At 39.6% G+C, this 18474-nt stretch overlaps 1 protein-coding gene across 1 annotated transcript; it reads right to left on the reverse strand.

Moving 5' to 3' along the window:
- Nucleotides 1-13188: 13188 nt before the first annotated feature.
- LOC115166876 (major histocompatibility complex class I-related gene protein-like) lies at nt 13189-14871 on the reverse strand (the record flags this gene model as incomplete). The annotated part of the gene is made up of 1 exon (XM_029720776.1): nt 13189-14871. A coding segment is annotated over one exon (828 nt), but the record flags the coding sequence as incomplete, so codon positions are not given.
- Between the last annotated feature and the right edge of the window lie 3603 nt (nt 14872-18474).

The following is an 18474-nucleotide window of genomic DNA, read 5'->3' on the forward strand; positions in this document are numbered from 1 at the left end:
CGGGGGCGAGGTGGAATCCTTGGGAGGGCGAGGGAGACCGGATTCAGACCTCTCCTTCCTACATTCCCGTAGCTGCCCATCGATCCGGATGGTCAAGGCGATGAGCGAGTTGAGATCCGTCTGACATTTTAGTACTGTGAACATGCTAGGCAGAGATGGTAGGGGGACTCACAACTCATAAACACATATTTTGTCTATGTAGAGTAAGATGATGGCAAGGGGGATACTGCTGGTCTCTGCAGTGGCAATTGTGAGAAGAATAAGTCTTAAGTGGCTTTGTTCAAAAGTGACTATTTTGCTCCAGTGTCAATCACCAGTGAGGTTTTCACACCCTCAATGTAGCAGTCACATTGCTTGAACGCAACTGAGATAGTTCCCCAAAATTACAAAATACAAAATGTTTGTGTCCTTATCTTGAAAGCAGTCAATGGACAAGGAGACTGCAATCTCTGATTTGGTTACCCACTGCCATCAGCCATTACAGTTTTTTCCAATTGCTAACACACTAAAATGACATGCACAGCACAATTATTTAAACTGACACACAGAGAGCAAAACCTCTTCTCAAGTCTCCAAAAGTCTAAACACATTTTCTGCTTTACACAAATTTTGCAATTCAAAATGGCACTTTTTAAATGCACTGCACACGGTTCTCTGCATAAGACACAACAATCTGACATAAAGTCACATGTTTGCCATTTCAAAACACTGCCATTCAAAATGACACTACATGAGCTAATTGGCCAATACATGTGCCACCTGGCCAAACACCTCAATGGTTAATTGTTACTACTTCAATCAGGAAGTAAGTACTATGAAAAGACCACAGGTGAGCACCTTTTGTTTTACAGCAACAATGGAAGCCGTTGCAGAGAGAGGAAGAGGAAGGGGGAGGGTGAGAATGAGAGGGGGAGGAAGAGTGAGAGGTAGGGGTAGAGCTGGTAGAGGAGTTCATGGCCAAAGAAGACAACAACTTTCAAATGCAATCAGAGCAACCTTAGTTGATCATGTCATCATCCATGGGCTGACAATGCGAGAGGCTGGACAGAGAGTGCAGCCCAACTTGAGCTGTTTTACTGTCGCCTGTGTCATCCGGACATTTAGACTGGAGTACAGGTATGTAACCAAAATTTCTTTCACACTATGTAGTACACCCCATGTCATAGTGTATCAGTTGGGTGACACATGTTTAATTCATGAATGGCTGATGTCATACACTAACTGCACAGATTTCCTGTAGAATTTACTCTACTGTGGGGGAAATATCTTTAGGCTGCATTGTCCAAGCCCTATATTTTTGTTTTTTTGTTTTTCTAAAGGACTGAGATACGCAACCATGGTGGAGGAAGGGGCCAAATGTTCACTGGGGTACAGGAAGCTGCCATTGTAAACTTGGTTTTGGAAAATAATGAAATCAGATTACGAGAAATTCAAAGCCACATCATCCAAGACAACACCATATTCAACAACATTCAACGAGTCAGTCCACATTGGCTCGCATTCTCAAGCGAAACCAAATCAGAATTAAACAACTTTATAAGGTGCCGTTTGAGAGAAACTCTCAAAGAAACAAAGAGGTCAGACGAGCATATGTGGATGTAAGTACAATATTGACTGCAGTACACTACACGCAACATTGTTTTCCAGTGTACTGGATAACACCATATTGACTGCTTTTGTTCTTTGTTTTCAGGGAGTACTGGAAATGGATGCTCATGCAATCCCACATGAGTTAATCTTTATAGATGAGGCTGGGTTCAACCTAGCAAAGACCAGAAGAAGGGGGAGAAACGTCATTGGCCACAGAGCCATTATAGATGTTCCTGGCCAACGTGGTGGGAACATCACAATGTGCGCTGCCATCTCCAATACGCATGGTGTCCTCCACCGTCATGCCAACCTTGGACCATACAACACAGACCATATTCTCACATTTCTGGACAGACTCCACAACATTCTCATACCACCAGAGCGTATGAATGATGCAGACCATCAAAGAACCCGGTACATTGTAGTACGGGACAACGTGAGCTTTCATCGTGCAGCCCCAGTCCAAAACTGGTTTGCTGACCACCCACCATTTCTCGTGCAATACCTCCCACCATACTCACCATTTCTGAACCCCATAGAAGAGTTATTTTCAGCATGGCGGTGGAAGGTATACGACCGGCAGCCCTTTGTGCGCATGCCTCTTGTGCAGGCTATGGAAGAGGCATGTGATGAGATTGATGTGGGTGCGATTCAGGGATGGATAAGGCACTCAAGGCGCTTCTTCCCTCGATGTCTGGCAAGGGAAGATATTGCCTGTGATGTGGACGAGGCGTTGTGGCCAGACCCAGCTGCGCGGCAAGATGCTGCCTAATTATTTTTCTTGCCTCTTCTTTTTTTAATATATTTTTTCTGCACATTTTTTCTGCAATTTTCTTTTTCAGTTTACTGTTTTTTTGTGAGCATATTTTTTGTTCAGTCCAATGTAAATATATCTGCTGTGCATATGTTGCACTGACTTGTTTGGTGAAAATAAAAAATAAAATGTATCAACAGCATGTGTGTGTATCTGCAAATATTTCTGTGCATCTGAAGAATTTTCTACAATTTGAACTATTTTAGTATTATGGCAAAGCATACTAAAGATGAGAGTGCTTTTCATTATGCCCAACAGTGTGTAATTGGTTAGACAAAAATCTGTTAATATGAATGAAGTGTGTGCCATTTCGTGCAAACGTTTGATTTTCATAATGCTATATGTAGTTTTGGTTGCAGTGCTTCATTTTGCAGGATATATGAGGTATTTTTCAGTTTGGGTGTGTGTGGTTTTGTGAATAGTGTTAAGTATTTTGATAAAACCAGCCTAGTTTGCAAAATTGTGTTTTAGCAAATGGGAAAAACTGTAATATTAGTTTTATATGTGCAGAGCATTTCCACTGACCTTCCAGCTGTTTCTCCCATTTGCCTGTCTCACAATCTAATTTAATTCCTCTCACTATAGTGTCAAACTACCTAAAAAGTATGTTAAAAAAATATTAGCATACTTTAAATTTCATTCCCCAAAAATCTAAAAGTAGTGAATTTTGAGTGTTCATTTAATGTTCAAACATTATGAATACACCTGACCTGTGTTTTTTTTCTCTTTCCTGGTCATAGGCCTAAGCCATGTTAAAATACATAGAAAAGCAGGAAATTAGCTTTAAAACAGTAACATTTTCCTGGGGGAGGACCCCCAGACCCCACCTATGCAAAATCTCACTCCAAGCTTTCTTCAGAAGACGGCAGCCCTGGTATATGGTAGCTGTAAATCTGTACAGAGCTGCTGACGCTCACAAACAGGCGATTCTTCTCCATTGTCTTGGTGCTGAGGGACAACACGTCTTCTACACTCTACAGCTGGTGGATAACAAGTTCCTATTGGCAGTCCAAGGCAATAGCCGCATGTCCCTACTAGCTCTCTAAACGGAGACAAACTGTGCTAAGGTGTTAATAGTAATTTCACAGGCTTTTTTACCTCACCTGCAAATTCTTTGTAAACCATATTTTACTTTTTCACTGTCTGTGTCACGTCCTGACCAGCAGAGGGAGTAGTTGTTTAGTATTTTGGTCAGGATGTGGCAGAGGGATGTTTGTTTTGTATGGTGGGGGCTTTGTGTGTGTTGTAGAGGGGTGTTTGATTTATGTGTTCCTGGGTTTTGGGTGTATGTTCTAGGTTGTATTTCTGCATTCTGTCTAGTTTAGGTTTTCTATGTTTAGGTTTGGGTGCTGGACTCTCAATTGGAGGCAGGTGTTTCTCGTTGCCTCTGATTGAGAGTCCTATATATGGGTAATTGTTTGGTGTAGTGTTTGTGGGAGATTGTTTCTTGTTTTGCCTGTGTGAGCATGACAAGACTGTTTTGTTGTTCGTGAGTTCTTCGTTGTTTGTTATTTTGGTGTTTTCTTGACTTAAAATAAATCAAGATGAGCATCCACATTCCTGCTGTGTTTTGGTCCTCTATCCCCGACGACAACCGTTACAGTCTGCATTTCACCTGTTATAATTTGTGCAAACAATTACAACTAATTAGAATCTATAGAGCAGCTTGAAGTGATACAGTGTACTGTGTTCTCATCCCACCTCTGTTCTCTCTCCATCTGCCTTCTCTGTCACTTTCTTCTCCTTGGCTCAACTGAAAAGTAGGAAGGTAGAGTTGCAACATACCATTAGTTAGTTTTCAAGGGAGACTGCACTACCTGATTTGGCCTTGTTCTAGATTTTGTTCATTAGCAACCACCACTGAATTCAACCATGGGTTGATTTCAGTGTGGGGTTTGATGTGGGAAGAGTTAGACAAATTATTTTGCCAATTAGCTTCATCCGGCTGGTGTGCCACCTGACTTTGGATAGCCTATCTCCAGGGCTAGTTAAGGACCGTCAATAAATTACACAATGTAAATTAGACAATATTTTAGTGTTGCATACCTTTTAGTTCTCTCATTAACTGCGTTCAATATTTGTATATGCATTTCTACAATTTATAGTTGGTTTGAGGTTAACCTCTTGTAATTTTAACATATTGTCTCATGTATATTCTGTAGTTTACCAATGGTCCTTAACTAGCTCCATAGGCATATCCAAAGTCAACCCAAATGTACTTGTGTGCTGCCAGCTGTGGGCAGGATTGAAATAAACCCAACCTTCATTTATGTTGTGATGCAGTCACGAGCACAAGTCTCACAAAACGTAGTTTTGGACGAGACTTTATGACCAAAATTATCCAATTTAAACTTTCTATTCAATTTTGACAGTAGAATAAATGTTTCTGACGCACATTGATGCCACATAGACTGCTTTCTTAATGAGAAGTTGTTTATTATGGACAGTTGCTCTTTAAAGTTAGTGTATACTGTCATTACCGGGGCAACTCAACTGTAAAAAAAAATCTAGTCTCCTCTGAGACCCCAAAAATGTACCTGTATAATAGATGAATTAATGAGATTTTGTCAGTTCAACCAGCTAATGTAAGATTTTTAGATTACATAACATTTTAAAAACATTTTTACATTTAACCTTTATTTAACTAGGCAAGTCAGTTAAGAACAAATTCTCATTTACTTTGACGGCCTACACCGGCCATTTGAGGACACATAACATAAGAGCCTATGTATTTTCAATGTTTTGTTTACCTACAATCTAACCACAAAGCTGGCCATCTTTTCCCCTCACTTTCTGGCTGCCCTCCCCCTTCCCCTCTAAGTTCAAGTCCAAGTTTGTTTATTTGTCATAAACACATGGTATACATGAAATACAAAGTGCAAGGAAATGATTATTTGCAGGTTAACCTTTCAACAATGCAACAACAATAGAACAAGTAAGTAGCTAAGTGAATAAAAATAGTAATCAAAATAAAAGCTTTTATGAAATAATTTCACCCTTTAAAGCTGCAATATGTGACTTTTTGGGCGATCCGACCAAATTCACATAGAAATATGAGTTATAGATATGTCATTATCGTTGAAAGCAAGTCTAAGAAGCGGTAGATATGTTCTATGTGCAATATTTCTATGCTTCCCGTTCTTAACTTTAGTTTTTGCGTCTTTGACTTTCGGTTTTGTACACCAGCATCAAATAGCTGAAAATATTAAAATTTTGTTTATTGAACAGATATTTCACAGCTGTTTAGGTAGTACAATGATTCTTTACGCTATACAGTATATACCTTGTATTGCAACTTTAATAAAGGGGAGTTTTAAATTTGTTACGTAGCCTATATGGAAAAAACAGACATGAGCCAAGCATGTTCACCTGTAGAATGGAATAGGTTATAAGTCCTCTATGATTCTTTTAACTTAGTCAGTTCTACCATCTCTACATTGAACAGGGTTAAATATACTGTTGTAGTAAAGTTCAGCTTCAGTCCACAGGGGAGCACTGTGTCACTGTCAGAAGATGTGCTTCAGTCAAAAAAACATTCTCATCTCTTCTGGGTCTCAGCTAGCTAACCAGCTAGTAGCTACCAAAGTCGCTTGCCAGCCAAGCTTGCTACTGCAACGAAACCCATAAAATACACTCGCTGGAAACAAATACTTTCCTAATATCATTACATATAGCAGCAAGACAGAAGCATGCAGTCCACGTGAAGACTTTCCAGAACTCATTGCAAAAGACTCCTTATTTTTTTATTGTCAGGTTTTGAATTCAAAGAACTACCTGATGTGTCTTTAAATATCAGGTTTACGAGACATAACTAAAAGAAAATCACTTATTTATTTTTTTTGTAAACATTGTAATGCATATTTCATTCGTCTTCGAGAGACTCACTCCTGCTATTCAGATTCTAGTTATTAGAAATCACAATGGGGAAATACTGTTTATTATAGTCACGGGTCTAACCCCTCAGCTGAGACTATTGATATTGCTTCATAAGTTAAGAGGTGATATTTCAGAGTCTTGTGTGTCCAAAGATGGGAGAAACTAGATAATGCTTGTTTTATTATATGCAATGTACAATTGCATATATTAAATGTACAATGTACAATTCTCACACCTCAAATAAGACTTTCTTTTTGGATCTTGCTGATGAGCTTACTTTAATACAAACTTAAACAAATACACCTGGTGTAATAAGTGAATGATGGTCAGATCCAGAATTGATTTTTTTCTCATTTCTCCCCCATCTTTTACAGTATGTACAAGAAGTAAGGCATAAACATGCTCCTTTGACTGATCATAAAATTATATTATTGAAGTTAGAATGTTCTGAAAAATCCAGTGGCATTCGAGAATACTGGAAACTTAATTCACTCCTAAATGACTCAGTCGTTAACAAAGAAGGTAAAGGGAAAAAGTTCAAAGGAAGATCTATCACCATTACACACAGTAAGGAACTAAAGAAGCAAACATGTCTGAAAGGAGATGAGCTTATGAATAAGTTAAATGTTCTTTTAGAAAAGAATACCCTTTCAGCAAAGGAAGAAACAGATTTGAATACATCTAGAATAGAACTATATCAAATGTACATTGATTTAATTAAAGGGACTTCATTAGATCTAGAGAACAATGGGTTGAGGAGGGAGAGAAAAACAAGCTATGTCTTTGCTCTTGAAAAAATGAACTATGAGAGAAAATCTCTTTCTGACTTAAATATTGACAATACCTTGTGTAATGACCCTAAAATCATCTCTAACTGTGTGTTCTTTCTATTCAAATCTGTATAAATCTAGTTTTAATGGAATTGAATGTGAACATTTTATGAAACATGTCTATGTTCATGTTCCAATGATTTCTGATGAGTTCAAGTCCATATGTGAAGATGAGTTTTCTATAGTAGAGATTAGAGATGCTCTTAAATATATGAAGAAGGGCAAAGCACCTGGAACAGTCGATCTTTCTGTGTAATTTTATTTACACTTTTGGGAACATTTAGAGGAACCAGTATTTAACATGTTCCAAGAATGTCTGGCTATTGGTGAGATTACTACTACTACCATGAAACAAAGGGTTATCTCCTCAATATCAGAACCTGAGAAAGATCCCCTTTTCATAGATATTACATTATTAAATACAGATTTTGAATTGATAATTGTAGCATATGCTAATAAACTTAAAATGGGCCTAAACCACCTTTATAAATGAAACCCAAACTGGTTTGATGAAAGGTTGCCACATCAGCTGTAACATTAGTTTTAGACTTGATAGATCACGCTGATTCAGTTGACTACAAGGCTATTATTTTATTCCTCCACTGTTGTAAATCATTTGCTACAATAGAACACAAGTTCCTAATACATTGTTGTACACTTTTGGTTTCGGAACTAGCTTTGTCTCTGTTATCAATATGTTTTATAAAGATATTAATAGTTTTATTATGATTCATCGTAACACATCTAAAATATTCAATATTCACCATTGTGTACGCCAGGGTTGCCCTATTTCAGCTTTCCTACTGCTTTTAGTTGTAGAATTACTATATAGTAGCATTTTAAATAACCCTGAATTAAAAGCTATTTCAATATTTGGAGAAAAAAAAATCAGATGATACAACTCTGTTTCTAAAAGACAAGAATCAAGTTACTATTGCACTTAATATTATCAAATCATTCTCTTCTGCTTCTGGTCTGGAACTTAACTTAAATAAATGCCCCTGTGTAACTCAAATTACCAATTTATTGAGAATATTCCAGTGAAAAATTATGTGAAATACGAACGTGGCGAAAAACCATATTGTCTGTCAACATCTCAATTTCTCTCAGAGATGAAAGAAAACTAAATCCATATGTAATAACTGGCTCCCGTGTGACCTCTCTATTATTGGAAGGGTTGTATTGTCCAAAGCAGAGGGTCTGTCACATTGTCTACCCTGCTCTCTCTATATCTGATCCAACCAGCAAGGATATCAACAACACTTTCCTAGACTTTATATGGAAAAATAAACAAACTTGAGAAATCTTTAATGTCAATCCAAAGAGCTGTTGATGGGCTTGAAGTACTAGATTTATTGATATCAACAATACCTTTTAAAGTAAACTGGAATAAAAAAAATATGTATGCTTAGCTCTGAATCTATATGATACTTCAATCCTTGTCATATTTTTATGAAATTGGGTTGGTGCTACTATTCTCCAGCAAAATTACCCATCAAACTGTCAAAATTTCCCCAACAAGCCCTTTTAGCCTGGAAACTATATCCACAACTTCTCCCTACACAAAACACTTCTGTGGAACAATAAAGATATTGTTGTTAAAAACAAGTCTTTATTCTTCCCTAACTGGTTTGATATAAATATTATATTTGTGCATGATTTATTTGATTAAGAAGGGAATATACTCTCTTATAGAAAGTTCTTAGAAACATATAACTTCCCAATATATTATAAAGAATTGTATTCTATACACAAAGCAATACCTTCAAGACTTACTCAATTAATGACATTTCATTTGTGTTTTTGAGAGCATGTCAAGATACTATAGATGCACAACTTATGTTAGAAGGTTGCCCCCTGCTGTATAAGAAATGTAATAAAGCATTCTTAAGGGAACTTTTTCAGTCCAAGAACAAGATCTCTCAGAGGGAATTTCTTCTGGAACGCACATATTACTGACATTGAATGGAAGAAATGGTTGCTCCCTCACAAATTTTGTATATCAAATAAAGTAAAATAAATTCACTTTAAAATCTTTCACAAAATATACCCTTGTAATAACTTGTCTAAATTCATGTACTTAGAGGCCTTTTTTTGTGATAAAGAAGGAGAAACTATTATTTTTTTAAATGATGAATGTGACTGAAGTTATTTTGGGTATGTTCAGTAATGTGGGGTTCCAGCTCAGTTGAGTATTGAATGCTGTTGCTTAACGAATGTATCACATGCAGTGTGGGGTTGATATTTTTTGTTAGGGCAAGTCAAGTCTGACATTTTAAAGTGTGAATTACAAACCTTAGAAGCCTTTTTAAACCTCAAATACGAGCTTGCACTTCCTGTTCTCAGTGACAAAAGAGGGATCAAAGTAAGATCTGTAGTACGTAACACATTTTACTGGCACGGACAAATAATGATTGGAGTTCAGGGACTATGGTGGGAATTCAGTTATATATATTTATTTTGTATTTTTTGTTAAAATAAAGAAAATATTTGAATTACTTGCATGAATACATTATGGAACAGGGCTGCAAAACAACCACAAACAACCCCAAACAGAATCCCTAAACAACTCCAAACAATCACAAACAACCCCAAACAGGATCCCTAAACAACCACAAACAACCCCAAATAGGATCCCTAAACAACTCCAAACAACCCCAAACAGGATCCCTAAACAACTCCACAAACCCCAAATAGGATCCCTAAACAACTCCAAACAATCACAAACAACCCCAAACAGGATCCCCAAACAACTCCAAACAATCACAAACAACCCCAAACAGGATCCCTAAACAACCCCAAACAGGATCCTTAAACAACTCCAAACAACCCCAAACAGGATCCCTAAACAACTCCAAACAACCCCAAACAGGATCCCTAAACAACTCCAAACAACCCCAAACAGGATCCCTAAACAACCCCAAACAATTCCAAACAACCCCAAACAAGATCCCTAAACAACTCCAAACAACCCCAAACAGGATCCCTAAACAACCCCAAACAACTCCAAACAAGATCCCTAAACAACTCCAAACAACCCCAAACAGGATCCCTAAGCAACTCCAAACAACCAGAAACAATTTATTTATTTTATTTATTTCACCTTTATTTAACCAGGTAGGCTAGTTGAGAACAAGTTCTCATTTGCAACTGCGACCTGGCCAAGATAAAGCATAGCAATTCGACACATACAACAACACAGAGTTACACATGGAATAAACAAAACATAAAGTCAATAATACAGTAGAACAAAAGAAAACAAAAAGTCTATATACAATGAGTGCAAATGAGGTAAGTTAAGGCAACAAATAGGCCATGGTGGCGAAGTAATTACAATATAGCAATTAAACACTGGAATGGTAGATGTGCAGAAGATGAATGTGCAAGTAGAGATACTGGGGTGCAAAGGGGCAAGATAAATAAATAAATACAGTATGGGGATGAGGTAGGTAGATAGATGGGCTGTTTACAGATGGGCTATGTACAGGTGCAGTGATCTGTGAGCTGCTCTGACAGCTGGTGCTTAAAGCTAGTGAGGGAGATATGAGTCTCCAGCTTCAGAGATTTTTGCAGTTCGTTCCAGTCATTGGCAGCAGAGAACTGGAAGGAAAGACGACCAAAGGAGGAATTGGCTTTGGGGGTGACCAGTGAGTTATACCTGCTGGAGCGCGTGCTACGAGTGGGTGCTGCTATGGTGACCAGTGAGCTGAGATAAGGCGGGGCTTTACCTAGCAGAGACTTGTAGATAACCTGTAGCCAGTGGGTTTGGCGACGAGTATGAAGCGAGGGCCAACCAACGAAAGCGTACTGGTCGCAATGGTGGGTAGTGTATGGGGCTTTGGTGACAAAACGGATGGCACTGTGATAGACTGCATCCAGTTTGTTGAGTAGAGTGTTGGAGGCTATTTTATAGATGACATCACCGTAGTCGAGGATCGGTAGGATGGTCAGTTTTACGAGGGTATGTTTGGCAGCATGAGTGAAGGATGCTTTATTGCGATATAGGAAGCCGATTCTAGAATTCATTTTGGATTGGAGATGCTTAATGTGAGTCTGGAAGGAGAGTTTACAGTCTAACCAGACACCCAGGTATTTGTAGTTGTCCACGTATTCTAAGTCAGAGCCGTCCAGAGTAGTGATGCTGGACGGGCGAGCAGGTGCGGGCAGTGATCGATTGAATAGCATGCATTTAGTTTTACTTGCGTTTAAGAGCAGTTGGAGGCCATGGAAGGAGAGTTGTATGGCATTGAAGGTCGTCTGGAGGTTAGTTAACACAGTGTCCAAAGAGGGGCCAGAAGTATACAGAATGGTGTCGTTTGCTTAGAGGTGGATCAGAGAATCACCAGCAACATCATTGATGTATACAGAGAAGAGAGTCGGCCCGAGAATTGAACCTTGTGGCACACCCGTAGAGACTGCCAGAGGTCCGGACAACAGGAAGTAGTTGGTAAACCAGGCGAGGCAATCATTTGAGAAACCAAGGCTGTTGAGTCTGCCAATAAGAATCAGAAACATGTATCCCAAACAACCCCAAACATCGAAAACCGTCCAGCTGAAGATTATGTGCGCTGAGGCCACCTGGTCTGCGAACCTCAAAGTGCACGCGCTTGCGTTTCAGATGGTATTTTTTGTGTCTCAGTTAATATGTGCGCATGCAGTGTTCGAAAACCCTGGACCAGAGCTATAATCTGTCACTAGCTCTGGTCCATGGCATAGATAGTAGCTAGCTAGCTCTGGTCCACACCAGCTCTGGTATAGCTCTGGTCCGCAATAAGTAGCTCTGGTCCAGGGTGTAGCTAATGGCTAGCTAGCTCTGGTCCACAGTAACTCTGGTCTAGCTTTGGTCATACTAACTAGGTCTTGTCCAGGGCTTAGCTAGTAGCTAGTTTGAGATACATGTTTGGGGATGTTTGTGGTTCTTTGGGGTACCTGTTTATGGTTGTTTGTGGTTCGTTGTTTGGAGTTGGTTGGAGTTTGGGGAGATCAGTAGGACCCCTGGATGTGTGAGGATCACACAAGTTTGTATGAGTTAATATATGGATCTAAAGTAAAAACATTCAGTTTAATTGCACATCAAGCTTCAGTGTGTCTGTAACAGGGTGGAATGAGGAAGAGAGGGCGCTTTCGCTTTGGTGTCAGTCTGGAAATGACTTCACCCAGCTTAATCTGGAAACTCCAGTCTGTTCAAGGGGCTGCCCAGATGATTTATTCTGTAACAGGTTTTCTGCCCTTGGATTTAGCTTGGTGTCTTGATTGTCTAAACACAGTCATTTTGCATGTTGTGTGCGCAGCCAACGACCAGTTAGATCCCACTATAAATGCTTGTGTGCATACATCAGTCCCTGCTTGTGTGTGTGACTGTGCCAGTGTGTCCTCTAGAGACTACCATGTTTGGAGTTTCCTTCCCTAGACTAGTCTCTGTAGCCTTCTGCAAAAGTGTAAATCAATGGTGTTGTCTGGGCAGTGGCTGGTAGAATAGGAGATCCACTGTTACACTCAGAATGACAGAACTGCCGAGGCAGGATCTGGTTAGAAATGCCAGATAATTAAGAAGACTTGATTCATTATTATTAACTGGGTGGTTCGAGCCCTGACTGCTGATTGGCTGACAGCCGTGGTATATCAGACCGTATACCACGTGTATGACAAAACATTTATTTTACTGCTCTAATTACATTGTTAAGCAGTTTATAATAGCAATAAGGCACCTCGGGGGGTTGTGGTATATGGCCAATATACCACGGCTAAGGGCTGTGCCCAGGCACTCCGCGTTGCGTCTAAGAGCAGTCTGACTAAGAGCAGTCCTTAGCCGTGGTATATTGGTTATATACCACATCCCTCGAGCCTTGTTCCTTAAATATAATATAGCATGGGGAGATATACAATGACAGAGCAGCCGTGTGTGTGTGTGTGTGTGTGTGTGTGTGTGTGTGTCTTCCGAAAGCAAATACAGTATTTGTGTTGTATTAATCTCTGCTCTCAAGCAGCACTAACTCTGATTCATTTCAGATTGACAAATGACATTATGAGGCATCTGTCTCCAAGACAAATACAATTCTGCCTTTTTTCTTCCTTTAGGATGTTTTATGTGAAAACACTGGAGTGTGCAGAACTGGGGAACTTAATTAACTAAAGCCAGTGATTATATCTGCATCCCAAATGGCACCCTATAGTCTATATAGGGCACTACTTTTGGCCAGGGTCACTAGTGCACTATTTAGAGAATAGGGTGCTATTTGGAACATATTCTATGAGCACCTGCCCTTTACATCGGTAATGGAATGTAGGTAAGTTATTTTTATGGCTTTTACATGGACAAATTCACCAAGCAGGTTTAGGATGTGCAGGAGACCTTGGTTCTAACCTAGTTAGTCTCATTAGGAAGCAGGTAACATGGAAGGATACTTATTTCACAATGTGGAATGGAGACATTGGCTTTTCAGCCTTTTGATATACCATTCAGTGTTCATCATAACATAATAGTAGATAGATCTCATTTTTCTATGTTGTGTTCCAGCCTTGAAGTGGAAATATATGCCTGAATATTTGACTGGGGAAAAGTAACACTAAAGGACTTTTCATGGCACTGACTGCAGATATAAAGCGCATTGTGAAATGAATGAATAGTCATGATTATAAATGACAGATTACATAACAGAAATAATTCAAAGATTACCTTTGTTTATGCCCAGGATGCCAAACCAGCATATAAAATATATAAATGCAGATCTGGACTAATGCCCAGATATTTGTTATTGTCAACAGTCTCCCCAAACTGATCCTTTACAGAACGTTGTTGAGGGGAAGATTAACCAACAATAACAGAATAATTCATACATTTTGTGTCTGACCTCATAGGTGCTCTCTGGCAGTTATATTTTCATTGTGATTTGAGCTGAATCGACAAAGTTGCATCAGTGTCCCACCATTTTATTAAGTCTCAGAAACTGAATAAAGGTACATTTCTTCTGACACATTTGCATCAACGTTGGCAAGTTTAGACTGGGAGGCAGTGTTACTCCACCTCCTTTTGACAAAAATGAAAATGCCCAATAGAATAAGAATCAGCAGCATCATCAGTAGAACTGAGAGGGTGGACAGGTGAACTCTCTCTGCCCCAGACTCCCAACTGACATCCAGCTTGTTGTCCAGACTGAGGTGAGAGGCAGTACAGGTGTAGTTGTGTCTCTTCTTTAGCTCCTCAGTACTGACCTCCAGACTCTTCCTCAGCTGGTAGGTCCCATCTCCACTAGGCAGCACCTCCCCCCCTGTCAGCTCCTGTTCTGCCACTGGCTGGCCGTCTCTCAGCAGGGTCAGGTTGATGTGGCGGGGGTAGAAACCAAACGCCAGGCAGCTCACCTGAAACCCTCCAGAAACCTCTTTCTTTATCAACCTGAGTCTGGGAGGAACTTTACGCATCACAACGTTCTTCTCTCTCTTCAGGAGTCTCTTCAGTGATTTTATACAAATAGGAAGGTAAACATTCTCATAAAGTGTTCTTTCATATGCTTGCCTTATCCCATCCCATCCTAGTAGTAGTTTCCCAGCATCGTACGTAAAATGTGTCATGTTGTAATATAATGTTCGATCTGTATAAATGGCATTGAAAACATCCTTAAACATGATCAGGGCTGGTTCACCATTGTTCAACATCTCACAGCCAGTTATTTTTTGCTGAGCTTGAACACCTTCTGTGAGGATGAATTGGTGCTTTAGCTGAAAGGATCTCTCTTTAACCTCTCTGGCGCATGTAGGACGAACTCGTCCCACCTACGTAACAGCCACTGAAATCCAGTGGCGCGATTTTTGAATCGTTAGAAATACTATTACTTCAATTTCTCAAACATATGACTATTTTACAGCTATTTAAAGACAAGAATCTCGTTAATCTAACCCCACTGTCCGATTTCAAAAAGGCTTTACAACGAAAGCAAAACATTAGATTATGTCAGCAGAGTGCCCAGCCAGAAATAATCAGACACCCATTTTTCAAGCTAGCATATCATGTCACATAAACCCAAACCACAGCTAAATGCAGCACTAACCTTTTATGATCTTCATCAGATGACACACCTAGGACATTGTGTTATACAATACATGCATGTCTGTTCAATCAAGTTCATATTTATATCAAAAAACAGCTTTTTACATTAGCATGTGACGTTCAGAAAAAGCATAACCCCCGCAAACTTCCGGGGAATTTACTAACAGTTTGCTAAATTACTCACGATAAACGTTCACAAAAAGCATAACAATTATTTTAAGAATAGTAGATACATTACTCCTCTATGCACTCGATATGTCCGATTTTAAAATAGCTTTTCGGATGAAGCACATTTTGCAATAATCTAAGTACATAGCCCGGCATCACAGGGCTAGCTATTTAGATACCCACCCAGGTCAGCCTCCACCAAAATCACATTCCCTATAAGAAAAATGTTCTTACCTTGCTTGTTCTTCGTCAGAATACACTGCCAGGACTTCTACTTCAATAACAAATGTTGGTTTGGTCCCAAATAATCCATCGTTATATCCAAACAGCGACGTTTTGTTCGTGAGTTCTAGACACTATCAGAATGCTTCTTCACGGTGTCGCGCATGGCGCATTGGCGTGACAAAAATGTCTAAATATTCAATTACCGTACTTCGAAGCATGTCAACCGCTGTTTAAAACCAATTTTTATGCCATTTATCTTGTAGATAAGTGATAATATTCCGACCGGGAATATGCATTGAGCTTAAACTGCCGAATTAAATTTCTCCTCAGGAGCGAATCGTGCACGCGCCTCATTCAAAGGTCCTCTGAGCCGCCACTTGCCAAAGCCGATAATGTGTTTCAGCCTGAGGCTCCCTCATCAACCTTCAGTTATTTCCCGGGCTCTGAGAGCCTATCGGAGCCCTGGGAATTGTCACGTTACAGCTAAGATCCTTACTTTTCAATAAACAGATGCAAGACGCACGACTCCTTGTCAGACAGGGTACTTCCTGCTTGAAACCTTGTCAGGTTTTTGCCTGCCATAGGAGTTCTGTTATACTCACAGACACCATTCAAACAGTTTTAGAAAATTCAGAGTGTTTTCTATCCAAACCTGAACAATAATATGCATATTCTAGCTTCTGAGTTGGTGTAGGAGGCAGTTAAAAATGGGCACATATTTTTTCCAAAATTCTCAATACTGCCCCCTATCCCAAACAGGTTTTAATGCTCTGGTATATAATTCCAAATACATAAGCTCCTTCCTGAGCTTCGTCGTGTATTTTGTCAAGGGGTTATTTACCCTGTAGTTGAAGTGTTTCATGTTGGAGTCATAGTAAGCCACTTGAACATCATCCAACATCACCACAACCGTAAACTCAGGGAAAGGCGTCTCTCCGATGATGTGTGTTGCAAGGGCCCACAGAGAATGTGATCCTGAACCTGGTAGAGGAGTGATATTATACACAGATATGGATATTTTTTATAGCATAACAAATCATTAAATGAGTTATGAGAGAAAGTAGACAGTCCATCTTACCTGCGTTGACAATGGTGTAAAACGAATTAACAAATAAAAGGACAGACAGTTTGCCCATGATTTTGAAATGTTCACTACTTTCCCAGTATCCTCACGTAGCAGGTTTCTAGCTCTGAAGTGTCTGACAGACTTTTCTTTTCACTTGTCAAAACAAGGTACGGTACTTTAATTCTGTTGAACGAATCAAACAAGTGAAGGTGGAAATTTAAGACAAAATTAAGCTGAGGGGAGAATGAGGAAGAGAGGGTGAGTCATGTTGCATGTTGCGCACACAGCGAAACACCAGTCAGATGATACTGTAAATGAATTACAAAAAATCCTTGGACCTGAATGTGTGCGTGTGTGTGTATGTCTGTGTTCATGTTCTGTCTGTCTGTGTTTGATTCAAATGTGTGCTAGAGTGTGCAGCATGTGTGTGGCTTGAGTCCACTTGTGTGTGTGTGTGTGTGTGTGTGTGTGTGTGTGTGTGTGTGTGTGTGTGTGTGTGTGTGTGTGTGTGTGTGTGTGTGTGTGTGTGTGTGTGTGTGTGTGTGTGTGTGTGTGTGTGTGTGTGTGTGTGTGTGTATTAGCCTGCTAATCCTGCCCCTCTCTCTGTTTTGCCTGTCCAGCTCTCCTCATACACAAACATACACACACACCCACTCCTCCCTCCACGTCTCCTCTCGGAGTGTGTGTGCAGGAATGGGAATTTTTAATACCACCTTCTGAACACTTTCCAATCCAGACAAACTTATATAAGAGGCCAAGAAAAATTGTGGACCACTTTGCAAAAAAATTACTATTGCCTTTAAATCAATGAAACAGTCAAATATTAACCACCATTAGGTATTGTGCTTTGGAATGGGGACTTTGAACCAGTTAATTTAGGTTGTTTGTACTTTGGAATGGATATTACAGTAGCCATCTTTTGTTTTAAATTGGCAGGGTGACAATAAATTATGTATGAATTATATTGCCATACACATTTTAAAAACCGCAGCTGTTCATATAAAAGTACAACCAAATACAGTATATTGTAGGTCTTGCTTATGTTTAGTTGCTATAACTTTCCAACCCTAGACTTTTATAATAGACTTTTCAACAACTAACTAAGTAGTGCCTGATTGTAATTTTTTCAGGATGTGGAATGGTAGAAAACTAACCAAGTTAGGGTTGCAAAATACCACTAATTCCCAACTTTGGGAAAGTTACCAGGATTTTTCAACCCCCATGCAGAGCCAAGACAAGATGGGGCGGCAGGTAGGCTAGTGGTTAGAGCGTTGGACTAGTAACTGAAAGGTTGCAAGATTGAATCCCTGAGCTGACAAGGTAAAAATCTGTCGTTCTGCCCCTGAACAAGGCAGTTAATCCACTGTTCAAATCAAATCAAAGTTTATTTGTCACGGGCGCCGAATACAGAAATGCTTATTTACAGGCTCTAACCAATAGTGCAAAAAAGGTGTTAGGTGAACAATAGGTAACTAAAGAAATAAAACAACAGTAAAAAGACAGGCTATATTCAGTAGCGAGGCTATAAAAGTAGCGAGGCTACATACAGACACCGGTTAGTCAGGCTGATTGAGGTAGTATGTACATGTAGATATGGTTAACGTGACTATGGATATATGATGAACAGAGAGTAGCAGTAGCATAAAAGAGGGATTGGCGTGTGGTGGGTGGCGGGACACAATGCAGATAACCCGGTTAGCCAATGTGCGGGAGCACTGGTTGGTCGGCCCAATTGAGGTAGTATGTACATGAATGTATAGTTAAAGTGACTATGCAAATAAGATAAACAGAGAGAAGCAGCAGCGTAAAAAGAGGGGTTGGGGAGTCTTATGGATTGGGGGTAAAAACTGTTGAGAAGCAT

The sequence above is a fragment of the Salmo trutta genome, chromosome 29 (genome assembly GCF_901001165.1).
Source record: "Salmo trutta chromosome 29, fSalTru1.1, whole genome shotgun sequence".
Classification (NCBI taxonomy): domain Eukaryota; kingdom Metazoa; phylum Chordata; class Actinopteri; order Salmoniformes; family Salmonidae; genus Salmo; species Salmo trutta.